Raw genomic sequence first — 27,346 nt, 5'->3', positions numbered from 1 at the left:
CACGGATACTGCTTAACCGTTGTTGCTCGTGCCACCTGAGATGCTGTGCGAACAACATAAATAAAAAACCTTGAAATATAAGAAATGTTCACTGCTTAAATGATCAAAACAGTGAACTTGCACATATAACATGATAATTTTGAATGGACCTTTTAGGGACCAAAACAACACCGAGAACACCATATTTATCATGCTTGCCATGCTTTTGTTTAGTTAATTCATAGTTGAAATTGTCAATCAAAGTGGCCATTAGTTACCTTAGAAGCTTGGCAGCATCTTCTGGACCAGGATTTGCAGCGTCTATTTTCCTCTTTCCATCAACAGAACCTGGAGGTTTCCACCATTCTTTGCAGGAAAGATTGTCTTTCCCATAGACTAAATGCTCCGTGCTTTGTAATCGGTGAAATTGTAGACACTTATATTCAATACTTTATATTGTTTTTCAGTCCATTTTGGTTGTTTAAGTATATATAACTTCATGGCATCCAATTTTACTTTAACATGCAATGCACACAAAACAAAATATCATGTATGGCATTACAAATATTTCTTTCTCTCATGCAGGAAAAAACTTGGGCCATAACCTAAAATCATGGATACTAAGGAAAAAATAAGAAAGAGAGAAAGAGAGCGGTATCAACGAATGACGAATGAAGAAAAACAGGAGAAACTCAAAAAACGTCGTGAAGCCTATCAACAAAAGAAAGATTCAAGAAAGACAGCAGAACAGAAGACAGCAAAACGTGCACAAGAAAAACAAACATATGAAAATATGAAACCAGAAAAGAAGAAAGCAAGAATGAAACAAGTAGTAGCTCACCGTCAAATGAAACGGGACACACCATCCAAAGACTCAATAGCAATGGAGAATCCTGAATATGTCGCAACTGAACAGGACGTCAGCACTTCTACATTTACTTATAAATACAGGGATCATGTGGCAGCAGGAAAAAGGCAAGCGTTGCTACACCGTCGTAACGAAGAATTCACAAAAAGACGGAAACAAACTATTTCCATATCATCAAAAGAAGATGCTTCAATGATGGGAGACTGCAATGAAAACAACCAAACTCTAGAGCAGCCACAAGTCATGATTTATGGTAATAATCCCAAATTAATACTCACATTCCAAGTCAATACAAATATGTCTATACAGCTAACCATCTATTCTGGACAGACATCCCCTCCCCAATGTTTCCAAGCATAAGAGAAACAGATGCACGAACAGAAGTGGATTTATGGCCAAATATACCCTCCTCCAACATGCTTGCAACAATCAAAGATGTGGAAGCACGAATACAATCATTATGCAATGATGATCACTGTAAGTTCTTAAATTACATATAAATATTTTTAAATAATAACAGTTAATAAATGATGATAAATTATTAAATAGGTGATGATGGAATCATATATGAGCAAGAAGCAAGTATTATGGAAATAGATGTCGCGGTAAAATCAATCTACCACGACGATCTCGGTAATGTTATCAATTACATATATGTTATTAGGCAATACAAACAAAATATATAATCAAAAATTACAACACAGGTAATGATGGAGTCATATTTGAAGAAGACACGGACGAAGATGAATACGTGTTCACCGGTGAAGGTATGCTTTAAACAATTATTACTATAAATTTGCACAATTATAATAGTACTTACTAAATTTTATATGTTGCATATCAAACCAGAGTGGGATGGAGAAGTGGACATTGAAATCATAGATGATGAGGAAAGTCTCAATCCTGATCCATATTATTTCGTCTACAACAACATACCAACAAGCACAAACGTTCTCGAAAAAGAAGAAGATTGTGGATTCTGCAATGCAACCAAATTCAAGTATGGAACTAAGGGTTTATGTTGTAGAAAAGGACAGATAAGACTAGCCAATCCCAATATACCACCTGAACTAATGAGACTTTGGACAAGCAATGAGTCTGATGCACGGCATTTTCGGCAAAATATAAGATTTTTTAATGGGCACTTCTCATTTACAACTTTATATTGTCAACTTGACAAAGACACGACTGACATGCGAATGGCTGGTATTTACACCTTTCGAGCACATGGTCAAATATATCACAACATACATTCATTTGGTAATAGTCGCTCGGATCCAGAGCATCTACAACTATACTTCTACGATGATGATCCAAGCTTAGAGCATCGATACCGCCGTTGTCATGACGAAATGTACGAGCAAGACAAGCATATGATTGGAATAATAACAAACATCCTACGCAATAACCCGTACTCTCAACAGTTTAGGAGTTTGGGACAAGCCGAAAACCTTCAGGAATACAGACTCGTCTTAAACCTTGACCAAAGATTGGACCAAAGAACATACAATGAGTCAATCAATTCGGAGGTAGCTGCAGTGTGGATTGAAGGAAATGAAAGAAAAGATACTTATGACCGAAATGTAATATTACATGGGAACAATAACGAAAAAGAGCACATTCGGTCATATTACGGGTGCTATGATCCGTTATCGTACCCTCTATTCTTTCCAAGAGCTGAACTGGGTTGGCATAGGAAAATCCCAAAGAGGGAAACACGAGACAAAGATATTGGTGCTGATAATATCAGGTATGACGATGATCCAGGTAAGAAATTCATATACTATTATATTCAAAATTCATTTTTCATACAATATTAACTACTAAACTAACTTTTTATATTGCAATGTTTGCACAGACTCAATCAGTGGCCTATGGGTAACCATGAGAGAATACTACCGCTATAAATTTCATACACGACGAGGCATATTTAACCCAATTTTACACGGCGGACGGCTTTTTCAGCAGTTTGTTGTAGACACATATATCAAGATTGAAAGCTCCAGACTTGACTACATCTGGAATAATCAAAAGAAAATAAGAGCAGATCTATACCAAGACCTTCTAGACAGCATTCAAGCTGGACAACACAATGCAGATGCAGTCGGAAAACAAAGAATTCTAGCCTCATCATTTATTGGAGGGCCACGAGACAAACTTCGTCGGTATCTAGATGCTATGGCATTGGTTAGAAAATATGGAAAGCCGGACGTATTCCTAACAATGACCTGCAATCCCAACTGGGAGGAGATCACAAGTGAACTAGAGAATGGACAAACACCACAAGATCGTCCAGACATTGTCGTTCGTGTTTTTAGGGCAAAAATACAAGAAATGAAGAAGCAACTATTTGAGAAGTCAATTCTTGGAAAAGTTCAAGCATATACATATGTAGTAGAATTCCAAAAGAGGGGATTACCGCATGCTCACTTTTTACTTATCATGACTGGAAAATACAAATACACATGTCCGGAGCAGTATGACAGAATCATCTCTGCCGAGCTCCCTAACAAGCACAAGTACCCAGAGCTATACAAAATGGTGATCAAACATATGATGCATGGTCCTTATGGTGCATTGAATAAACTTTGTCCATGCACAAAAAATCGTCCATCATGCAAGAACAATTATCCAAGGCAATTCAACGAAACCACAATTCAAGGCAAGGACTCCTACCCAATATATAGGAGACGCAATGACGGGAGGTCTGTAATGGTCCGAAAATGCCCACTGGATAACACGTGGGTGGTTCCTTACAATCCCTATCTTTTAAGGATGTTCAACTGTCACATAAATGTTGAGATATGCTCAAGAATTAAAGCCGTTAAGTACCTCTTCAAGTACATCTACAAGGGTCATGACCGAGCTTCTGTATCTATAACTGACAATACAAACGAAGTCGAAATCGATGAGATTAAGCAATACAGAGACGCGCGGTGAGTGACACCTCCTGAAGCATTGTGGAGAATATATGGCTTCGAACTAAGCAAAATGCACCCACCAGTCCTGCAACTTCAGCTACATCTCCCAAACATGCACATGGTTTCATATCATAGCATGGAAAAAATACAGAATGTTATCGACCGTGAAGGCACGGAAAGATCAATGTTGACTGCATACTTTGAAGCAAACAGCTTATATGAGAAAGCACGAGGCATACTATATAGAGAGTTTCCAGAACATTATACTTGGCAAAGTCAAGGGAAGTTTTGGAAACAGAGGAAGCGAGTCACTGTATTCGAGGTCGGCAGGATAGTATCGGCACACCCGGCTGAAGGAGAACGATACTATCTTCGAGTCCTCCTAAACCACGTGACAGGGGCCACAAGCTTCGAAGACCTACAAACAGTAAATGGACAAGTAATGCCAACCTTTCGAGAAGCAGCAGAAAAAATAGGTCTCATTGAGGCAGATAGCACATTGGATGACTACATGACAGAAGCAGAATTGTTTCAAATGCCATCATCGCTACGAAGACTATTCGCAACAATCTTGGTTTTTTGCGAGCCCAGCGACGTACGTAGCCTCCGGAACAAACACCTTGAGGCAATGTCAGAGGACTATAGTAGAAATTGCAAATGCAAACACACCGTCGAACAAATGGTTTTGAAAAACATCAGAGACATGTTGCACTCAATGGGAAAAGACATAGAATCATATCCTCTTCCGGAGATAGACCAACAGCACGAGACGACAGATGACATACCAAGGGAGATCATGGAGGAGACCTCCATCAAGGTGGACCATGAGGACACATCTTTGCATAAGAACCTAAACAACGAGTAGAGGGAGGCCTACGACGAAATCCTAGCAGCAATTGACCACCAAAGAGGAGGAATATTCTTTGTTGATGGACCTGGAGGCACGGGAAAAACATTTCTTTATAGGGCGCTCTTGGCCACAATACGCGGGCAAGGCAATATTGTTGTGGCGACAGCCACTTCCGGCGTTGCTGCTTCAATAATGCCCGGAGGGAGGACCGCACACTCAAGGTTCAAGATTCCACTCAAAATAGATGATGGGGATATTTGTGGATTCACAAAACAGAGTGGGACAGCCAAGCTACTCAAAGCAGCATCGCTAATAATCTGGGATGAAGCATCTATGACCAAGAGGCAAACGGTGGAGGCCCTAGACAAAAGCATGCGGGACATAATGGACAGACCAGAACTTCCGTTCGTTGGAAAAACAATCGTATTTGGAGGGGATTTTAGGCAAGTGTTGCCTGTTGTGCGAAAGGGAACAAGAGCACAAATAGTAGATGCATCACTTCGAAGGTCCCAGGTTTGGAATTCAATGCGTCACTTGAAGCTTGTGCACAACATGAGTGCTCAAAACGACAAGTGGTTCACAGAATACTTACTACGCATTGGAAATGGAACCGAGGAGACAAATGAAGATGGTGAAATACTACTGCCTACAAGTATAAGGTACAAGAGGCTCTCGAAGACATGGATTGGGTTGAAGCCATGCATTAAGAACTCAAAAACTTCGAGCGCAACAAAGTGTGGCGACTCGTGCCAAGACCAAAGGAGAACCACAATGTCATTGGGACAAAGTGGATATTTAAGAACAAGCAAGATGGTAATGTGTCGTCACTCGTAACAATGCAAGATTGGTAGCACAAGGCTATTCCCAAGTCGAGGGTATCGACTACGGTGAAACCTTTGCTCTTGTCGCTCGCCTTGAATCTATTCACATGTTGCTTGCATTTGCTTTTCATCATAACTTCAAACTATACAAAATGGATGTGAAGAGTGCATTTCTTAATGGTCCCCTTAAGGAGTTGGTTTATGTCAAGCAACCCCTAGGGTTCGAGGATCCCAAGTTCCCTAATCATGTGTATGTTCTCGATAAGGCACTCTATGGCCTTAAACAAGCCCCACGTGTGTGGTATGAGCACCTTACCGAGATGTTACATGACCGTGGTTTTGAAGTTGGGAAAATTGACCCCACTCTTTTTCCTAAGAAGGTCAAGGGGAGCTTGTTCATATGCCAACTATATGTTGATGATATTATCTTTGGTTCTCCTAACAAAGCTTTTAATGAAGAATTTGCTGCTCTAATGATTAAAGAGTTTGAGATGTATATGATGGGAGAGTTAAAGTTTTTCCTTAGATTCGAAGTCAAGCAACAAAGTCAAGGAACCTTCATCAATCAAGACAAATACACTTAAGACATGCTCAAAAGGTTCAAGATGGATGATCTCAAACCAGCCAAGGCCAACACTCCCATGCCTCTCAACTGCCATCTTGACCTCGATCCCAATGGTAAATATGTGGGTCAAAAGGTGTATCGCTCTGTGATCGGCTCTCTGCTTTACCTTTGTGCATCTAGACCGGATATTATGTTGAGTGTGGGAATTTGTGCATGATTTCAATTTGTCGGGGAATTACAACGCTAACTGCTGGATCACAGAGAGAGCGACAGAGGATTTGCATGCGTTCAAGTGAGCAACTTTTCTCGTTTTTTCTTCCACTATTTATATTCAGTACATAAGGGAAACGGAGTGGCTGGTAGTTTCCTACCATCGCGCCATAATCCTGACAACTCGCGCCATCCGATGAGACCGTATCATGCAAACCACCCGAGTGAAACGCATGGCCCTAAGGTGACGTGGTCACATCGTGCTACAGGCCCATGCAGCCTACATGCAAAGGCACGCACAAACCGCGACCCAACTAAGCTGAAACAAAACTAACTAGCTAACGTTTATTCTTGACGACTAGGTTAGCTAACACATCACCCCCCTGATCTTGTCGCCTCCTGATTAATTATTTGACATGTCGATCTTCCCCCTCAGCTCCAGGAACTGGATCTGTCCGAGCGCCTTCGTGAGAATGTCAGCGAGTTGGTTGGAGGTGTTGATGTAGTCGATGTAGATGCGCCCCTCCTCCACGCACTCGCAGATGAAGTGATACCGCAAGTCGATGTGTTTGCTTCGATCATGGAAGATGGGGTTCTTCGACAAGGAGATGTCCGACTTATTGTCGACCAGTAGCTTCGGCTGTTTGATCTTCTTGTTGAGAATCTCTCCGACCAGCCAAGCTAGCCAAATGCCCTGGCAAGCAGCAGTAGTGGAGGCCATGTAGTCGGCCTCACATGAGGAGATAGCCACCACACGCCCCAAGGAAGAAGAGCACTCCCGTCGTGCTCCTCTTTTCGTCTACGTCGCCGACGTGGTCCGAGTCACTGTACCCAGTGAGCTTGGCTTGCCCTTCTCGTGTACGTAGGCGCAGCTGTGGTCCAGCGTGTCGGCGATGTACTTCAGTAGTCGCTTCACCGCCGTGAAGTGATCTGAGGCCGGTGCCTCCATGAACTGGCTCAAGTAGCCGACGGCAAAAGAGATATCAGGCCTCGTATGCAAGGTACGACAAACCCCCGATAATGCTCCGGTAGAGGGTATTATCCGCCAGCTTGTCCTTGCTGTCCCGGCTCAACTTCACTCGCGCCTCCATTGGCACGTTCCCGGGGTAGCAGTCGTCCATTCGAGCTCGCTCCAGCAACTTCTTGGCGTAGGCAGCCTGGCACAGTGTGATCCGTCGGTGCTTGTCGAAGCCCGTACAACGCCTTTCGGAGGCGCAACACCTTCTCCTCCTTGTCGGGCACAGTGTACCCTAGTGGCTGGACGACGTAGACCTCTTCCTGTAGGTCGGCGTTCAGAAACGCGGACTTGATGTCCATGCGGTGAACCGGTCAGGCGTGGTGCACGGCGAGGCCGATCAGGACGCGCATCGAGTCCATCCGCGCCACCAATGCGAACACATCTTCGAAGTGCACTCCCTGGACTTGGACGTACCCCTTAGCCACCAGCCTTGCCTTGCGCTTCACCACCGCCCCATGGGCGTCCTTCTTCAGCTTGTACACCCATTTAAGGCCTATCGCGCGATGGCCAGGCGGGATGTCGGTGAGCTCCCACGTGGTGTTGTCGATGATGTTCCGCATCTCCTCAACCATGGCGTTCCGCCAACCCTTTTCCTTCTCGGCTTCGAGGAAAGAAGCCGACTCCTCTCCTGCAAGCAAGCAGAGTGGGTTGTACTCCACCTCGACCTCACTCGTGGTCTCCGAGAGATTGTCTAGCGTCCGGTACCGCCTTGGTGCCTCCGCTCCAGGGGACGGCTCAGATGCGTCCATTGGCAGGGACGCGAACTCGACGCCGGACGCCGCTGAGATCGACGTCATGGGCTCCTGTGTCGTGAGAGTAGCAGGGGAAGCCCCTCCGGCGTAGGGCGTGGGAGTGGCCGGAGAGTCCCCTCTGGCGTCGGGCGTGGGAGTGGCCGGAGAGCACCCTCCGGCGTCGGGTGTGTGAGGCGAGGGAGGCGGCGAGGCCGTGGTCGATGCGTCGTCTTGGGCGTCGCGTATGTCAGCCCGCAGGCCGTGCTCGAGCTCGACCGTGAAGGTGTCCAGCGCTTGTGCCTGGTTCCCTCCATCGGCCATAGCGCACCAGTCCCAGCCTCCCAGGAGCCATCCTCGTCGAAAACCACGTCCCTGGAGACGTGTACACGGTTCGTCGAGGGATGCAGCACACGGTACGCGGTCGTGCCAGGCTCATACTCGAGAAATACCATGGGCTGGCTCCTGTCATCAAGTTTCTTCAGACTTGGGTTAGTTACCTTGACATGCACAATGCACCCGAATGTGCGCAAGTGGTGAACACTTGGACGACGCCCACACCACGCCTCATGCGGTGTCATCTTCTCAACGCTCTTTGTCGTGGATCTGTTGAGGAGATACACAGTCGTCGTCACAGCCTCGCCCCAAAACCGCCCCGGCATGCCCTTGGACTTCAGGAAGCTGCGTGCCATGCCGACGATCGTTTGGTTCCGCTGTTCCACCACGCCATTCAGCTGAGGCGTGTACGACGCGGTGAGCTGTCGTTTCATCCCCTTGTCAGCGAAATACTCGCCGAGGCTGTGGGAGGTGAACTCACCCCCCGATCAATGCGCAACACCTTGAGCTTGTGCCCGGACTCGTGCTCCGTCGTGGCGTGGAACCGCTTCAGCGCCGCCTGCGCCTCATCTTTGGTGGCGAGCAGCACCAGCCACATGTGTCTGCTGTGGTCGTCGACCAGCAGGAGGAAATATCATTTCCCCCTGGCGTGGGTGGGTTGAATGGTCCGCATAGGTCGGCGTGGACCAACTCAGCGGCGTCGTGGCTCGGTTGAGAGCCTTGTCGGGGAAGGGCGTGTGTCGATGCTTGCCGGGAAGGCAGGCCTCGCATACCCGATCGGCTTCATCTACCATCGGCAAGCCGTGCACCATGCCATCCCGGGCAAGTTGACGTAGAGCCCGGAAGTTGACATGGTTGTACCGTGCGTGCCACCGCCACGCGTCCTCGCCACCGTGCACAGCGAGGCACACCGGCCACGCCGGGGTGAGTTGCAGGATGTAGAGCCGTCCCGTGTTGCGTTCCACGCGGGTAAGGAGCACTAGTGAGGACGGGGCCTTTAGCCCCGTCCCGTAAGGGGCTTTAGTCCCGGTTCATCAACCAGGACTAAAGGGGCGGGATTAAAGGCCTAACCTTTCGTCCCGGCCCTCTTACAAGCCGGGACTAAAGGTGCTCCACGTGGGCGCCTCGTAGCGCCCCAGGGGCAGGCCCTTTAGTCCCGGTTCGTTACACGGACCGGGACTAAAGATTTTCTGATTTTGCTGGTTTTTGGGTTATTTTTTTGAATGAAATTATTTTTGGGTTTTAGGGTTTTAGGGCTTAGGTGTTCGGCAGATTAACGTGATGCCTCGTTTGGTGTTCGGGAATTAGTTTTTATATAATTTAAATAGAAATAATTATGCATATATATATATATATAAGATTAACTTATCTTACAAGCGAGCATATATATACAATTATATGGAGATTTGAATTATCGGGACTAGAGCCCGTCTATTCGATTACATGGACGAACATCAGTAATGGCCCTTAGCTACACTAAATCGTCCTTTGAGCTCTATAACTTCCGTCCTCAGAAGTCCCGCAAACTCCTCTGCAACAGCAATCGCGCGTTGCTGTGGTAGGACCTTCGTCCTCATGGCCGTGTGCTATATAAGAAGAGGAGATGAATATGAATATCAATCATGATAACAAAGAATGGCGGGTAAAAATAGAGGTGTGAATGTTCATTGCTTACGTTGAATCTGTGATCCTTGAACTCAGAGGTAAACGTGCGAATGGTCTCGGAAACATAGTATCCGCATAGATGCGTTCCCCGTGGCTGCTGGTCGTATTTTACGAGAATAAAATATATATAATCAAAATAATAATCTAGCATCATAAATGTATTAAAAATTAATAGAAATATATCATACTACTACTTACCTCAGCCGCTCTAAAGGTCAGCTTCTCAGGAAAGTTACCGGGTCACGCACTTGAACCGCTTCCAAACCCTGCCCGACAAGGATAATGATTTGCTAAGTTTTTCATCAATTGATATATCAGAAAATCATCGAAAGAGATCGATAGAGCGCAAGAATGATTAAAATTACCCTTGGAGCATGTCCTGCAGGCTTTGGAACTATTCCAAGGGTCTCGATAATGGGTCGAAGGCATCAACTCTTCCCTTATCAATTTGAATGTCTAATAGAATCCAATGGAAGCTGCACATGTGTGTGTGTGTGTGTGTGTCTATATATATATATATATATATATATATATATATATATATATATATATATATATATATATATATATATATATGTCAGTAACTTATCAATTACACTTATAAGTGAATGGACACAACAAAGTAAAGACCCTCACCTGAAGTTGTATGGAAACAGTATGTGGTTACAGAAATTTTGATCTATTAGAAACCTTAGAAGGTTTTCCTCCGTCTCCTTGGGTTTGTCAGTTAGCGTCGCTACATGTATTTTATCTGGGTCAATAAACCCAATATTTAGGATGCTCTTACTTTTATAATCCAGAATCTTCATTCTGCATAATAGAGTACAAGTTATATATAGACAATGAATTGAAATAACTAAACAAGTTATATGTAGACAACGAATTGAAAAACTTACAGACAATAGTAACTCATAAGCGATTTGTCGAGGGCGTCGCCATTGTACATCTAGAAGAGTTCATCAAAGTCGATATGGATTTCTTCGGAGCGGCCGTAGTACTCCCGTGGAACACTCAGCACGATCGTCGTTCTCCCATTCTTTGATTCACTTAAGTACCATTTATGCAAGTAACGCATATTTGTTGGGAGATCATCTTTGCTGACCAAAGGCTCTCCCATGACAAACTGTGGCTTAGGGGCTACCACAGCCTTGGGTATCCTGTCGTCTTGGGAAGCCAGCAAATCTTCAACCGAGATACCACATTAAGCCGCCAACTCCTTTGCTCTTTCAAAAGCTTGCCCCTGCACCGGAGGGGGAACATTCTCGGTTAACACCTTGAGGGGTGGGATCGACTGTTTGGCCTGTTGTCCAAGCTGAGGAACGTCTGATTTTTTCTTGCTTGTAGTTGAACTTGATTTGCTCCCACTTGCACTTGCACGTGAGCTGCTCTTTTTCACTTCCTTCTGCAATGTGCGTGTATAGTCATCAGGCTTATAGTGTAAGTCATACTGTGATGGAAGGGTTATGAAGTCTTTTGCCCATGCTATTTGCTTCTCGGTGTATTCCGGCGGGGCTCGGGTTCCTTCTTTTTCATCTGCGCATCATGTTGTTCCTTTGCTATCCTGGCGTTTTCCTCGGGGGTACGATCATAAGGTCTGATAGGAAGATTAGCATGAGGTACCTTTGGGAGGGGCGACAGTTTGCGCTTTGGGGAGATCCGTCGCTTAGAAATCATCGATGAAGCGTTCTTGCTAGCACGCTTCCGCTTAGTATCCTGTGCGGGCGGCGGCGGAGACGGACGACCCAAGTCCGGCGGCGGTGATCGAGATGGACTCGTGTTGTGCTGGCCGACGTCATGTGGAGGGCTTGGAGGTAATGGAGGTGTAGGTGACCTGCGACGACTCGGAGGCGGTGTTGTCCTTGGGGCCGAGCCTGGAAGCTTGATGTAGTTCTTGTCCCATAGGATGACTCCACCCAGTACTTCTCCGAGTGTCCTCTCATCTTCGGGTCCAGCTATGTCGAGCTCCATATCATTAAACCCCGTCATGATTTCATCCACCCCGACTTTAGCAAAGCCAGCTGGGATCTCACGGCCATGCCAGCGTGCATCAGGGCCAGAAGGTAAACCTTGTCCGACGGCCACCTTCATGGATATGTTCTTGAATTTCTGATGGAGTTCACATGATGTTGACTCCTTGATTCCATCCACGGGGTAGCCGGGACCACCCTCTATCATTCTTCGTGCATCGTCGGGCGGGGCCTCAGATTCATCCACGCTGCTTTTCCGCTTAGATGGGCGCCGGTAATATCAAGTGCAGGATCTTCCTGGCGCGGTACTCCTCTAAGCTCATAAATCTGCTTCTGTTGCTCGTTAATCCTGGCAAGCAACTTGTGGAACATGTCATTCTCCTCATCCTGTTGCCGCTTCTTTGCTCTCTCACGGCTTCTATAAGTATCTTGGTCTCTGGCAAACCCAAGCCACCACGGGTAAGAAGGACCGAAGCCTCGCGTTCGTCCTCCATGTTCATCATTGACGAGGACCAGTGTGAGAAAATCTTTATCTCTATCTGCAGTGAACTTTGTTTTTCCCTCCTTAATTTCTTTCACTATCCTTTTCCAATTCTCCCTGGGTATCCTAAGACCGTCATTGCAGATGAGGTCCCCTGTTTTTTCGTCGTACGACCCACCATGCGCAAGGAACCAATTTATTGCTCTCAATTCCCACTCATCACGGAGTGGTTCTGGTACGATGCCTTTATCTATCAGATCTTGCTCTTTCTTATCCCACTTTGGGATGGCAGTCTCATAGCCCCCTGGCCCCAGCTTGTGGTGATATTTCTTCTTGTCGGCATTTATCTTGTTCTTTTCTGATAATGCCTGGGCATCTTCTGACTCCTTGTACTCTTGAAATGCCTTCCAGTGATTCGCCTGCTTGGCTAGATACCCCTCGAATACTAGCACTTTCTTTGTCTTCAGATAGTTTTTCCATAGCTTCTTCTTCCAGCTACGGAACAGTTCGGCCATCTTCTTCAGAGTCCACTGCTTGACTTTGGCCCTCAGTTTGTCTGCGGCGTCTTCATTCTCACATTCTGGCAGGATGAAATGTGACATGAGATCATTCCAAAGATTATCTTTGTACCTTTCGGCGACATAGTCACTATCGGCTGCCCCTTTGCGCTTGTTCCACTCCCGAACGCTGATCGGGACGTGATCCCTAACGAGAACTCCGCATTGCTTCTTGAATGTGTCAGCAGCATTGGAAGCTTGGGTTCGCCCGTAGGAAATATCACCTCAAAGGTGTAATGCGTCCGTGCATCCAACTTTCTAGTCAGGCCTCGTTTCCTAGTTTTGCTCGATGTGGAGGCCTAAGAGGGAGAAACATTCGTCAAATAAATGTATATGTATACAATATAGAGCTATCTCCAATATTTTTCACATATTACAAGTGATTGTCGAACTTCATATGTATACCTTACCGGATTTTATTATTTCTTCACCGGCTTCTCCATCAGTGGAGCTATCACCTTCTCCGTCATTGGACCTATCTCCTGCCCCATCGGCTTCATCTTCGTGTCGCTCGACCTCCATTCCAATGTCCTGGTTTAGATATGACGACGGAGATTCAGCTGGTTCAACGTCGGGGCCGTCTTTCATTATATCTTTGAGAAGTTCTTGCTCTTCGAGGTTCCTGATATGTGGATCCATAGTTCTGCAAAAAACGGATTCTCTTATCCTTTGTACCAAAAAAGAATTATTCTATCAGGAACTCCGTTCCAAAACAACTTAAGTCCCGGGTCGTGGCTCTACCCGGGACTCCTAGATTTCTGCATAGTATTCAAAGTAGGAGTACTTTTCCAATTTGAGCATTCAATAAGCAAAACCAAATCGTAAAATAAAGTACTATTCAAATTAGCATGCATTCAATTATAAGCTAATACATCATCACTTTTGTCCGTACATCGTCGAATATTATCATTAATACTCCTCGAATACTATCATACATATAGCATCACTGATACATCTAGAACCGTAGCGCCCGACACGTATCGGCGCGGGCCGTGGACACCCAAAGAGAAGGAACCATCACAGGATCATAGCTCAAGTGAGATCCCCGAAGAACCTGCCAGGTATGCTTGAACCTGCCCTCCAACGCATCCATGTAGCGACGGACGTGCTCATCCTCCTCGCTGACACGGTGACGTACCACCTCCGCGGTGTCCGGAAGCCTAGGCACCCTCACTGGCCCACGCGACCGCCACGAAACAAGGATCGGGTCAACGATGGGCTGGCTCCTCACCAACCTACGCCCCCCGGAAGGTAGCACCTCCCAATACCAGCCGGGCGGAGACCAGTCCCGGACAGGACCCCTCTGATCAAGCAGGTGTCCTCCGCCAAGTCGACGACGAGGATGCGGGATAGGCATCGTAAAATGAACTTAAAAAATAAACTAGTTCTATTAATTTTCTTGCTAAAAATAAACTATTAACACTTAATCATATACAATAGCAAAATTAAACTATTAACACTTAAGCATATACAATAGCAAAATTAAGCAATAATCTAAGAAACACTATTAACACTTAAGCATATACACTACACAATAGCAAAATTAAGAATATACACTATACAATAGCAAAATTAAATGACACTATACATATTTTTGTTCATATACACTATCTTATTTTCTTATTTTTGTTCATATTTCTTCTTCTTGTAACCCTAACCTAATTCTAAATATTACTAACCCTAATAATCTAGCACAAACCTAATAACAATAGGAATTAAATCACAAAAAAATCTTTTTATTTTTCTTATTTTCTTCTCCTTTTTCTTCTTTTCTTCTCTTTTTCTTCCTTTCTTCTCCTTTTTCTTCTTTTCTTCTCCTTTTTCTTCCTTTCTTCTACTGGCCGGAGCGTTGGGGAGGAGGGGGCGGGGGCTTACCGACCGGAGGTGTTGACGGCGCGCGGCGAGGAGGACGGCGGCGCGCGGCGAGGAGGACGGCGGCGGCGAGGAGGACGACAGCGACGGCGGCGAGCAGGACGTCGGGCAGCCTGACGGCGTCGTCGAGTTCGTCGCTGTGCCGCGCCTGACGACGAGCAGGAGAACGATAGGAAGAAGAAGACAAATGGACGATTTGGGTTGGAATTTTTCGAAGTCCCGCTTATATAGGTGGATCTTTAGTCCCGGTGCGTGGCTCGAACCGGGACTAAAGACCCCCTTTAGTCCCGGGTGGAGCCACGACCCGGGACTAAAGCCCCTCGTTTCCCGCCTCCTTGCCTTCCGAAAAGGGGTCTCTAGTCCCGGGGCGTGGCTCCAACCGGGACTAAAGGGGGTCTGTAGTCCCGGGGCGTGGCTCCACCCGGGACTAAAGCCCCTCCTCGGCTGCACAATAAGTTTAGTCCCACCTCGCCCAGGGAGGGGGACTAACACTTGTTTATAAGCCCCGTCGCAGCTTCTTCATCGAGCTCCTCTCTAAAGCAGGCTTACGGGCCTAAACTGAGTGAAAATTGAAACTATATTAGAAATTATAGGGAAAATTCAATCTAAATTCAAATGAGAATTTAGATTGAATTTTCTCTATGATTTCGAATATAGTTTCAATTTTTTTTCTATTTTCATAATTAATAATTTTGACTATCCAAAGTATTATCTATTTTGTTATTTTCAATTAAAAACTATGTTTATTAAAAATTCTTTTTGCATATTTGAGAATTTGACAAAACTATGATAATGAAAAGTGTTTGAAATTGAATAAATAATGCAAAACTATTTTTAATTTTCATAATTAATAATTTTGACTATCCAAACTATTATCTATTTTGTTATTTTCAATTAAAAACTATGTTTATTAAAAAATCTTTTTGCATATTTGAGAATTTGACAAAACTATGATAATGAAAAGTGTTTGAAATTGAATAAATAATGCAAAACTATTTCCTATTTTCATAATTAATTATTTTGACTATCCAAACTATTATCTATTATGTTATTTTCAATTAAAAACTATGTTTTTTTTTTTGAGCTAGTTGACCCTGAAATTGAAAAGCACTACAAATGAACTCTGAAAATGTTGAAAGTTGGCATGCTATCATCGTTTCACCCACATAGCATGTGTTAAAAAGTTGAGAGGGCTACGACGAAAACTGGATGCACTTCGTGTACAAAACAGACAATCTCTCTCGAAGTAGCAGGGTTTCGAACGAGAACTAATCTCTTACAAAGGGATTTCATTTTTTTGAACTTATTTGAACTCCATACTTTTTGTGTGTTCAAAATGCACCATTCTAAGGCACATCACAAAATTTCAACAATTTCTGACTTCATTTGGTATTCTTCGCGCATTTACTTATTTTTTTTTGAGCTAGTTGACCCTGAAATTGAAAAGCACTACAAATGAACTCTGAAAATGTTGAAAGTTGGCATGCTATCATCATTTCATCCACATAGCATGTGTTAAAAAGTTGAGAGGGCTATGACAAAAACTGGATGCACTTCGTGTACAAAACGGACAATCTCTCTCGAAGTAGCGGGGTTTCGAACGAGAACTCATCTCTTACAAAGGGATTTCATTTTTTTGAACTTATTTGAACTCCATACTTTTTGTGTGTTCAAAATGCACCATTCTAAGGCACATCACAAAATTTCAACAATTTCTGACTTCATTTGGTATTCTTCGTGCATTTACTTATTTTTTTTTGAGCTAGTTGACCCTGTAATTGAAAAGCACTACAAATGAACTCTGAAAATGTTGAAAGTTGGCATGCTATCATCATTTCACCTAAATAGCATGTGTTAAAAAGTTGAGAGGGCTACGACAAAAACTAGATGCACTTCGTGTACAAACCGGACAATCTCTCTCGAAGTAGCAGGGTTTCGAACGAGAACTCATCTCTTACAAAGGGATTTCATTTTTTTGAACTTATTTGAACTCCATACTTTTTGTGTGTTCAAAATGCACCATTCTAAGGCACATCACAAAATTTCAACAATTTCTGACTTCATTTGGTATTCTTCGTGCATTTACTTATTTATTTTTGAGCTAGTTGACCCTGAAATTGAAAAGCACTACAAATGAACTCTGAAAATGTTGAAAGTTGGCATGCTATCATCATTTCACCCACATAGCATGTGTTAAAAAGTTGAGAGGGCTACGACAAAAACTGGATGCTCTTCGTGTACAAAACGGACAATCTCTCTCGAAGTAGCAGGGTTTCGAAAGAAAACTCATCTCTTACAAAGGGATTTCATTTTTTTGAACTTATTTGAACTCCATACTTTTTTTGTGTTCAAAATGCGCCATTCTAAGGCACATCACATAATTTCAACAATTTCTGACTTCATTTGGTATTCTTCGTGCATTTACTTTTTTTTTGAGCTAGTTGACCCTGTAATTGAAAAGCACTACTAATGAACTCTGAAAATGTTGAAAGTTGGCATGCTATCATCATTTCACCCACATAGCATGTGTTAAAAAGTTGAGAGGGCTACGACAAAAACTGTATGCACTTCGTGTACAAAACGGACAATCTCTCTCGAAGTAGCAGGGTTTCGAACGAGAACTCATCTCTTACAAAGGGATTTCATTTTTTTGAACTTATTCGAACTCCATACATTTTGTGTGTTCAAAATGCACCATTCTAAGGCACATCACACAATTTCAACAATTTTTGACTTCATTTGGTATTCTTCGTGAATTTACTTTTTTTTTGTTGAGCTAGTTGACCCTGAAATTGAAAAGCACTACAAATGAACTCTGAAAATGTTGAAAGTTGGCATGCTATCGTCATTTCACCCACATAGCATGTGTTAAAAAGTTGAGAGGGCTACGACAAAAACTGGATGCACTTCGTGTACAAAACGGACAATCTCTCTCGAAGTAGCAGGGTTTCGAACGAGAACTCATCTCTTACAAAGGGGTTTCATTTTTTTGAACTTATTTGAACTCCATACTTTTTGTGTGTTCAAAATGCACCATTCAAAGGCACATCACAAAATTTCAACAATTTCTGACTTCATTTGGTATTCTTCGTGCATTTACCTAATTTTTCAACCGTCGATGATGGTCGCTACTCCTACTTCCTCTAGTGCGTAACCAATATCTAGCACAAGGAGAAGAAGGAGAAGCGACCCCCACAACAAAAGTGGTTCCGCGGCACGCCACGTGGTTCCGCTGCACACCACGTGGGACTAATGGTCTTTCATTTTTAAATGACTGTTTTAATCAAAAACAGATCTGTTACAAAAGGGATTTCATTTTTTGAACTTATTTAAACTGAAGACTTTTTGTATATATATGTGGTCGAAATGCATGATACCATGAAGTTAGAAAGGGCTAAACCATTCAAAAGTAGCAAATGAAGTTAGAAAGGGCTAAACCATTCAAATTTGGAAACTATAATGGCACAAACAGAAACTAGACATATATAAATTGGTCCAAGAAGTATATGATACTAGTCCAAACAGTACATAATAATAGCTACCATAGATATATATACAAGTGTTCGATGTTCAGAACACTACTCGTCTGAATCATCTAAATCAGAATGTCCACCTTCGTTGAGGTGACGCTGGCCATAGAGGACGACTCGAATCTTACGGTACAACTCGTATGAAACGTTTGCATCTTTTGCTGCATACTCAATGTTGATATCATCAAGTGGGCCCTTCTCCCAAAGTTTGTACTGATACTTTGGGAAACTGGTCTTCATATCACCATATCCCTCGTCGATCAAGGCAACTGCCATATGAGCCATCGAAGTCATGTCATGTCGAAGCCTGAATACCGTTTGGAGATCAACGAGGCAACCAGTTGGTATCTCAATACCGAAGCTGTGCCTCATCTTCAGCTTGTCGTTCCTTATGTCAACGGAAGCAAAAGTGATGCCGCTGCGAAGGAAGTCCATGAGTTCTGGACAATGCTTGTCACTCCTGCAACAGAAACAAATTAAAATGGAACAAATGTTACATAATGCTGCAATAAGGAAACATGTTTCACTACAACTAAAGAGAAACTTATCTTTAGGATTCAAATAGAACATATGCAATGGAACCTAGAGAGATCACTATAGCTATCCAATGGAACCTAGAGAGATCACTAGCTATATGCAATTTTCATGACTATGACATATCATATTGCTATCCAATGGAACCTAGAGAGATCACTAGCTATATTCAATTTTCATAACTTTGGATCAAAGAACACCGCATAAAATTGTATCACTACAACTATGATTTCAATGGAACATATTGAACCAATGAGATTTTTCAGATTGTGGAACACTATTCCAATCAGATTGTGTTCCCTTCAACTAATCAAATTTTTTCACTACAACTATTTGAAGCGAACCAACTATGATTCCAATGGAACATATTAAACACTAGTTGATTCTAATACGATTTTTCAGATTATGGAACACTATTCCAATCAGATTGTGTTCCCCTTCAACTAATCAAAATTGTTTCACTACAACTATTTAAAGGGAACCAACTATGATTCCAATGGAACATATTAAACACTAGTTGATTCTAATACGATTTTTCAGATTATGGAACACTAATCCAATTAGATTGTGTTCCCCTTCAACTAATCAAAATTGTTTCACTACAACTATTTGAAGGGAACCAACTATGATTGAAACAAATAAACTTACAATGTCATTATCTTGGATCAAAGAAAGCCTCAAAACTTACCTCGCCCATTGGAAGATCAAGACATGGCGTGCGAAGCATAGTTGGATGACGACAACACCGCGTTGATCGGCCGTGTACTCCAGATCACAGCGTTTGCCTAATGCCGCCGCGAGTGCCTGGGAGTGCTCCTCGTTCAGGAGCACGTGCTCACCAGCGCTGCCATCAGTCACCATGATCTCGTGCGCGCTCACAAGGAGGAGTGCTGACTCGTGCATCTCCTCCTGTGCTAGGTTCACCCGTTCCTCCCGTTCACGTTGTGGCTCGGTGCAGTCGCGAGAGAAGTGCCCGTGTTTGTTACAGTTGTAGAACTTCACCTTGCTCATGTCCCGGCCGCGGCCGCCGCGGTCACCGGACCCGCCGTTGTCGTTGGTGCCGTTCTGCGGTGGGCGGGAGTCGTTCCTCTTGTTCTGGTTCTTGCCCCGGCGGTTATTCTGCCCGCTATTGCCGTTGCCGCCGCCTGAGCCCTGCCCGGACTCGCGCCCTTGTCGACGTGCCTCCCACTGTCGTTCAGTGAGAAGCATCTCCCCGTCGGCCTAGCTCGGCGCAGCCGCCCCGCCCCGCTCCTCGGTCGTGCGCAACCGCCCGATCAGCTCCTCGACCGAGATCGTCCTTAGGCCGAGCATTGTCTCGATGGCTACGACAATTTGTGCGTAGCGAGAAGGAACAACACGTAGGAGTTTCTGCACAACTCTTACCTCTTCCACGTTATCGCCGAGAGTGTACAGCTGGTTGACGAGGCTGGTGATCCGCATCCCGAAGACGTCGAGGGACTCGCCGTCGCAAAATGCGATCTGCTCGAATTCCGTGCGCAGCCGTTACGCGGTCGCCTCGCGCACACGGTGCACCCCCATGCACATGACCTTGATTGTGTCCAGGCCTCCTTCGCCATCTACTTGACGACGAGCACGCCAAAAATCTCTGGTGGCACGGCTTGGAAAAGGACACCGAGCACCGTCTTGTCGTCACACACGTGAAATGCGTTGCCCTCGATCGCGTCCCAGAGCCCCCAAGACTCCAGGTGCAACTTTATCACGAGGGTCCATTCGATGTAGTTAGTGGACGTGAGCGTCGGGAACGTGGTGCCGCCGCCTGGTGGATCACCACCTGTCGCTCCCTCCTGACGCGGCTCCGTCCGCGACTGCGCTCCCGTGGTGGAGTGCACAAACGACTCCCATCCCTGCCACCATTGCGGGGTGCCGCCGCAGCGGCTGCCACTGATGTCGATAGCTTGGATAGGCTCATCGACAGTGTCTACCAAACGGACAATGCTTCCCTAAAATATCCAAAGTACATCACGTCAAGAGCAATTTTATCCACAAGAAACGATTCCGTAGACAGAATCAACCTAAAAATGATTGATCGCTTCCAGGGGGAGGAGATGGTATACCACAACTTCGATTCAGTAGAAGACGACCCACATAACTACTATCCACCAGAGTTCCTAAACACTCTCACCCCAAATGGACTGCCTCCACATATGTTGAAGCTCAAAAAAAATTGTCCAATCATACTACTCAGGAACATCGACCCTGCTAATGGACTATGCAATGGCACAAGGTTGGTCGTACGCAGCTTTCAAATAAATACAATTGACGCAGAGATTGTGGTGGGACAGCACTCTGGAATGCGAGTTTTCCTGCCTCGAATACCATTATGCCCCTCTGACGATGACATGTTCCCGTTCAGTTTCAAGAGGAAACAGTTTCCGGTCAGGCTAAGTTTTGCAATGACAATAAACAAATCACAAGGTCAGACAATACCGAATGTCGGCGTCTACCTTCCTGAACCGATTTTCTCACATGGTCAACTATATGTAGCGCTTTCTAGAGCAACAGCGACAACAAACATTAAGGTACTAGCAGGTATGCATGATGTGAACAACCAGAAGAAAAAAACACCGATACAGTCAACAGATGCACAAAGGTAAAGAAGGATAAGAAGACCAGTACAAGCGAGACCTATACGAAAAATATTGTCTACAAGGAAGTCCTCACCAAATAGGTAATGCTTAGGACAAACTAAAGTGTTTATATTTCACATTGCATTGCTTATCACACACGCTAGCCTGACCATTTGTCCAAGGTATGAAGTTGTCGATCAAAAACATGCTGAAACAAACCTGAAAGCTAACCTTTTTCATAGGACCTATATTTTGCGGCGGCAACCTCCAGATTTGACAATGGGCATGAAGGAATTCATTAGAGAGGTGTCAGAGAGAAGATGAAGAGGATGATGTGATGTGCGTGGAGATGGCAGCTTGATGAGGCTGGGTGATGGAGGTGTTAAGGACAGCGGCGACATGCCGGAGGAATCGGGAAAAGTTGATAGATGAGATATACGGTCAAGGAACGATAGCTATGTGTCGACTCTGGACTACTCACAGGAGAAAAAAAGGACTACGATGAATAGTAGGAGTATCTTTTTTAGTTTTTTGCGTCCAGTTTTTTCTAGGACATTATGAGCCTCTTGAAACTCTGCACCACCTGCATGTATATATATACTGTTCCTGAACTTTGTTCATAAACAACTTAACACAATTGTAAATCTATTGAGGAGGTTCTCTGCCACTTAAGACTGGGCATATGCTTAAATGAAAGATGCTATCATCATGTGGTTACTTGAGCAACTTGATATCAGTGCGCATCATGATATATGTTTCAAGGATAACTAGAAGTGGTCAATAGAATACCTCGGACATCCCGCTCTCTGTCCATAAAGACCCATGTTCTTTGCATATGACTGAGCACATCCAATTTGGTGTCCATCTTCAAGGAATATACGGATTGCATTGCCATCTCTCTCTGGATCACCGCTAGCAAATCCTTGGTATGCCATGCCAAAAAATGGGAAATGGTTATTCAACTATAGAAACACAAGAGTGAGATATGTAAACCCTTAACTGTTAGCAAGGAACTAAGCTTTTATGGCTAAATAGTACCAAACGGAAGTACTGAAATGATCTGTTGGCTAAACAGTTTCAGTTAACTATTTTTCAGACTAAAGCAATTTCAGTAAACAGCTTCTCTGACTAATAACAGTTTCAGCAAACTGGTTCAAACACAATCAGATTAGCAACCCAATAAGATACAACCTCAAGGATCATGGGCATGTAGCATATAGTTCATAAAAAAAATTCAAGCAAGACTATCGATTCAGCTCCCCATCATCACCACACAAACACATTCAGAAACTTGCATGAACTGTATATCTACAAAATTACCGTCAGAAAAAAATATTGATATGTAGTCTGCATAAAAGATAAGGATAAGAAACTATAGAGTCTTCCCGCAAACAAAAACTATAAAGCAAACTATGTTGAGCTGGGTGCATCTCAAATACTCAATCTTATCGGACATGCATCCATCTGCAACAAGATATATCTTTCCTTGGCGACGATGACAAAGATAAAATAGCCAATATATCTTTCGGTGCATATGCAAGTTCCCAGCCTTCTGCTGCCTCAGAACGATATTAGTGGCAGATGGCAGCTGGAAGAAATCATAACCTCCCATCTTCCACTCTATCTTGATTTCATTGGTTTGGCACCCATCTACGAACCGGACACCAAATCCTCACCGTTTGTCATCAATTTCAAACCTCAGCCGGGGCTTTCAAAGGCTGTTGCAGCAACTCTGGTAACCATGTTCGAAAGGATATTTACTGGTCATAAGCCAACGGTTTTCCTTATTGCTAAATCACTCGAGTGAACAACAAATAAGTTTGTAAATATTTTTGCAAGGAAAAGAGTACATATATTGTATAGTCAGTTAATATGTGTGGCACACAAGGATGGATTTAATCAAAAGGGGCATGCCACACCTTTGGAACCATGTCTACATTGTAGTCTCTGCTGGCGCCTAAATGCGCCGGTGGTTTATCTTCCCCCCTAAACTCCTTCCAGAGCTGTTGACAACACATACAAACATTAAAGAGATATAACTAAAAAAATTACAAGAATTAGTCAATCATATCAAATACCAAAACAGACTGAGTGGCTTTTGTTCATATATAAATATTTTCAAGAAGTACCCGTCATTACAATTATAACCTGATTCTAGGTGGTTGCAATCTTAGCTTAAACCACTCGATAGAGACATATAGTTGCTTGCCTGGTTCAAGTTGAGGGAGGTGGAATCTCCTCCATAGTAGTCATTTCTATCCATGTGCAAAACCTGCAAAAAGCAAAAGAGGACTTAGAACACATTTAGCAATATCAACGTTTTTCCACCCCTTCAGACTACAACATGTATCGAGCATCGCCGTCACTTTTAGATCAGCAGGACCTCACCAAATTAATACAGCATAAAAGAGCATGCTTCCAAATGGGTAAGCATGTCACGCCACAACAAACTCAAAATACGCCCTCCCTTTTTACTCACTAACTGATGTACCCCAACTTTACAAACTCATACCCGCGCCTTACAAGCATGTATCACATCTACTAGCATGAACTAGGAGACCACGGCTGGGGTCGCCGTCACTGCAGTTTACCTTCCGATTCAGCCATAGCCCTGCGTCCCTACCTCCACATCACTACAGGCTGCTTCCCCCAAGTCGAACGACCGACTAAGTTTCGCAACAGTTCCTACCAACAGCAAGAGAGGGACACGGTGTGGCAGCCGAAACAATCGCCCATCTGCCGGCATCAGGTCCGGATCAAGCTGGATGCCAGCACCATCGCCCGATCTACTACCTGGAAGCAGCAGCAACCACCCCACGCGGCCATCGAGCGCACGGGCCCCGTCGGAAAGCACGCGAAACCCCAGCACGGGAGCTGAGCGAGCGACGGCACGGAAGGCGGCTGGAACGGGGAAAGGCACACAGATCGATCGGTAGGGGGAGGCGGGCCTCACCTTAGTCAGCGGTGACGGGATCTGGCACCTCTCCCTGAATCGAATCGAAGCGGGATCGAGCCCAGTCCCTGCTGCAGAACGCCGCGGGGGTCGAGCCCACTCTGGGTCGAGCATGCGGGAGATGGCCGACTTCGCTCGACGGACACTCCGGTGCGTAAACAAGAGCTGGCATGCATCCTGGACGAGGATGCGGGGACACGCTCGGGAGATGGGGGATCTGGGAGGAGGATTAGATCACCGCGGGGGGTGGCTGGTCCGAGCTCTTGGAGAAGGAAATGGTGGGATCTGGGAGGAGAGCTGTGCTTCGCTGAGATGGGGAATATCTTATCTGATCAGGAGGAGAGGTGAGCACACACGTCCACTACGTGGGTCCCAAGCACCGCTACCACATCATTTTTTTGGTCGAGTCTTCTCTTTCTATCGATCACACACATGGAAATGGCCTGGAAGTTGCATTAGAATATGCTCGTTTTGAATTAGGTACTTTTTTTTTACAAAACAACCCTCATACTTTACTAAAAGGACTCTTAATGTTAAAGTGGGTAAAGCGATTGGTCCTCCGTCACCAGCTTTAGGGCGTCTCCAAAGCTAACTCACAAATTTTATGTTGCAACACACGGGCATATATTATTAGGGAGAGATGAAATGGGATGGGACAGATGATGCTACAATTTGTCTACCAAACGATAATGCCTTTTTTTAATAACATCAATTGTTATTGTACTGCAAGTCATTTGGGTCAAGCCCAAAATTAACAAAATGAAAAAAAAAATATTTCAAAAAAATCATTTTCAAAAAATAACTAGAAATTCATAAAAACAATACTTCTTTTTAAAACATTTAACATTTAACCTTATCATCGACAATTATTAATAATCCATATAAAAATGATACACAATAACACATGAAGCAAGTTTTGCCAAAAACAATAAAAAAATAATATTCAAAAAATATTTATGGAAAATATGTTGTACACACAAATGACATTTCCAATCAAAAAAACGTTATTATCACACTATAAAAAATCCTTTGGAAAAACAATTAACAATTTATCTCTTACAACAAATTTTAATAAATAATAAAAAAAATATCCAGTTTTATGTAAGCATTACCTAATATTTTAAAAGAAAACATTTAACATTATTATACATGTTTATTTCAATTAATATCGCATAATGACACAACAAACAGATTTCATATTTTATTCCTGCCCGGTGCAACGCACGGGCATTTGTACTAGTTTAATTAATCTAGTTACTCGAGTAGTACAACAACTCGGTATTAACAAAGCTGGTACGCGTGCATTACTAAGTCAAGTCGTTGCTGCTAAATTATCAGCACCTTTTGTCACTGAAAAAGATTGGGAAAATCTGTTTATATTTACCATGCATTGAGAAAATATGTTCCTTGATAACAAGCGTGTGTGCATACACATACATATAGGCATGGTAAACGGCGTAGGGTTTCTTCCATGGATACACCAAGTCATAACAAGTGATCAAGACAAAATATTCGTACAGCTCCCGTTCCACGCTCACCTAACTAATTGATATTTTGGTTCAACTCCTGTGCAGGCACGCAGTCGGTTGATTAATCCTTTACAGATCTTCTACCACTCGTCGGTCATCAAGCCATCATCTCTCACCTCACACACGTAATCTTCTACTGCTCCCGCCTAACCTTGTCTCCTGACACATAATTTTATCACCTTTGCCCTCACTTTTTTTTTGAACGTCTACTTCTTTCTGGGTTGCATAGGTTGTCATTTATCCTTTTTCAAAACAAAATAAAAAATAAAAAGTAGGTTGTCATTTCTACCAAAGAAAAGTGTTGTATGAACAACCAGACCGCTTTCACAGAGGTTAGGGAGCAAAATGCTCGATGTTAAAGTTAAAGCAGGTAAAACTCATCTTGGATATACTTAGGTTTAGTTATTGATAATATACTTGCTTGATAGTACTTAGAATCCATGTTATGGGTATAACTGTGTGTGGTAAATTAATTTACTTAATAAACAGTCATTTCTACTAGTTTCCTAAGAAAAGCGTACTGAAAAACTTGTAGGATGATGTGCCTACTTTTACAAATCTAAACATTAGTCAACATTAAACATTCAGTTTTCCTACCTAACAAAAGATTTCGCGTTCACTTTTACCAGTGATCGACCGCCAACTTAAGAGGAATCGACCATATATGTGCACCCGGCATTATAAAGTGTTGGGCTTTAGTGAAGGATTTTCCGACGTCTAAGTATACGTCCAATTAGCTCGACGATAATGACCTGAAGAACCTCGACGACGGGCGGATGAGCAGCTGCTCTGTAATGACAAGTCCTCGTTTTCTACAATACAATGACATACCCCGGCCCAACCTTTGCATCAATTGATGCATGCAGCCATAATGACATGGAGAGGTGCTAGATACAATGACAGTTTGACACACTTTTGGACAAGCCAATGTATGTGTAATGCATCTTGTAAGCAGCTAGATAGCTCATTGCTACTCCCTTTCGTTTATACTTTCACCTCTATGGCTTTGGCTGCCATTCATTCAAAAAACCTCAAGCTATACATGCTAGTATCAATTAGAGCGCCAATCAAGCTGAAAGGACGTTCATCTACTTGGCACCGCACCAGCTGCCACTCAGACGGCACGCCATGGGCGCTCCCCAACAACTAGTTTGTTCCATGTGTGACACTGAGTCATTGCATGGGCTTGAACATACCACACGTCTTTAATTGTTTAGGTAACGCATGCTCGGTCTTTAGTGTGTGGGGTCGAAACCATAGTTTGATCGAACATTATTGTTTAGTTTAGGCGCTATCTAGGGAGGCCTCCCGGAATTTTGGAGGCCCACCCTGTGTTGTTTGGGATCAAGGCGAGTTGAGCCATGATGAAAGTGG

At 43.8% G+C, this 27,346-nt stretch overlaps 1 protein-coding gene across 3 annotated transcripts; it reads right to left on the bottom strand.

Moving 5' to 3' along the window:
• Nucleotide 1: 1 nt before the first annotated feature.
• Nucleotides 2-24,761, bottom strand: LOC123410845. Of its 3 annotated transcripts, XR_006613107.1 has the most exons (6): nt 24,444-24,761; nt 23,700-23,762; nt 23,410-23,493; nt 22,280-22,412; nt 258-389; nt 2-43 (listed from the first exon to the last, which is right to left on the bottom strand). XR_006613107.1 is itself a non-coding variant. In XM_045103783.1 (5 exons), exons 1-5 carry the CDS (start codon nt 24,555-24,557, stop codon nt 4,077-4,079), a joined length of 504 nt encoding a protein of 167 aa, XP_044959718.1. In that variant the 5' UTR covers nt 24,558-24,761; the 3' UTR covers nt 3,852-4,076. The 3 variants fall into 3 exon arrangements, 1 of the variants encoding a protein (XP_044959718.1); XM_045103783.1 differs by lacking the exons at nt 2-43; nt 258-389 and adding an exon at nt 3,852-4,186; XR_006613108.1 differs by lacking the exons at nt 22,280-22,412; nt 23,410-23,493; nt 23,700-23,762; nt 24,444-24,761 and adding an exon at nt 821-1,379.
• Between the last annotated feature and the right edge of the window lie 2,585 nt (nt 24,762-27,346).

This window comes from Hordeum vulgare, chromosome 7H (assembly GCF_904849725.1).
Source record: "Hordeum vulgare subsp. vulgare chromosome 7H, MorexV3_pseudomolecules_assembly, whole genome shotgun sequence".
Classification (NCBI taxonomy): Eukaryota; Viridiplantae; Streptophyta; class Magnoliopsida; order Poales; family Poaceae; genus Hordeum; species Hordeum vulgare.
The sequence above is the reverse complement of the archived record's forward strand: the minus strand, read 5'-3'. Positions and strand labels throughout refer to the sequence as shown.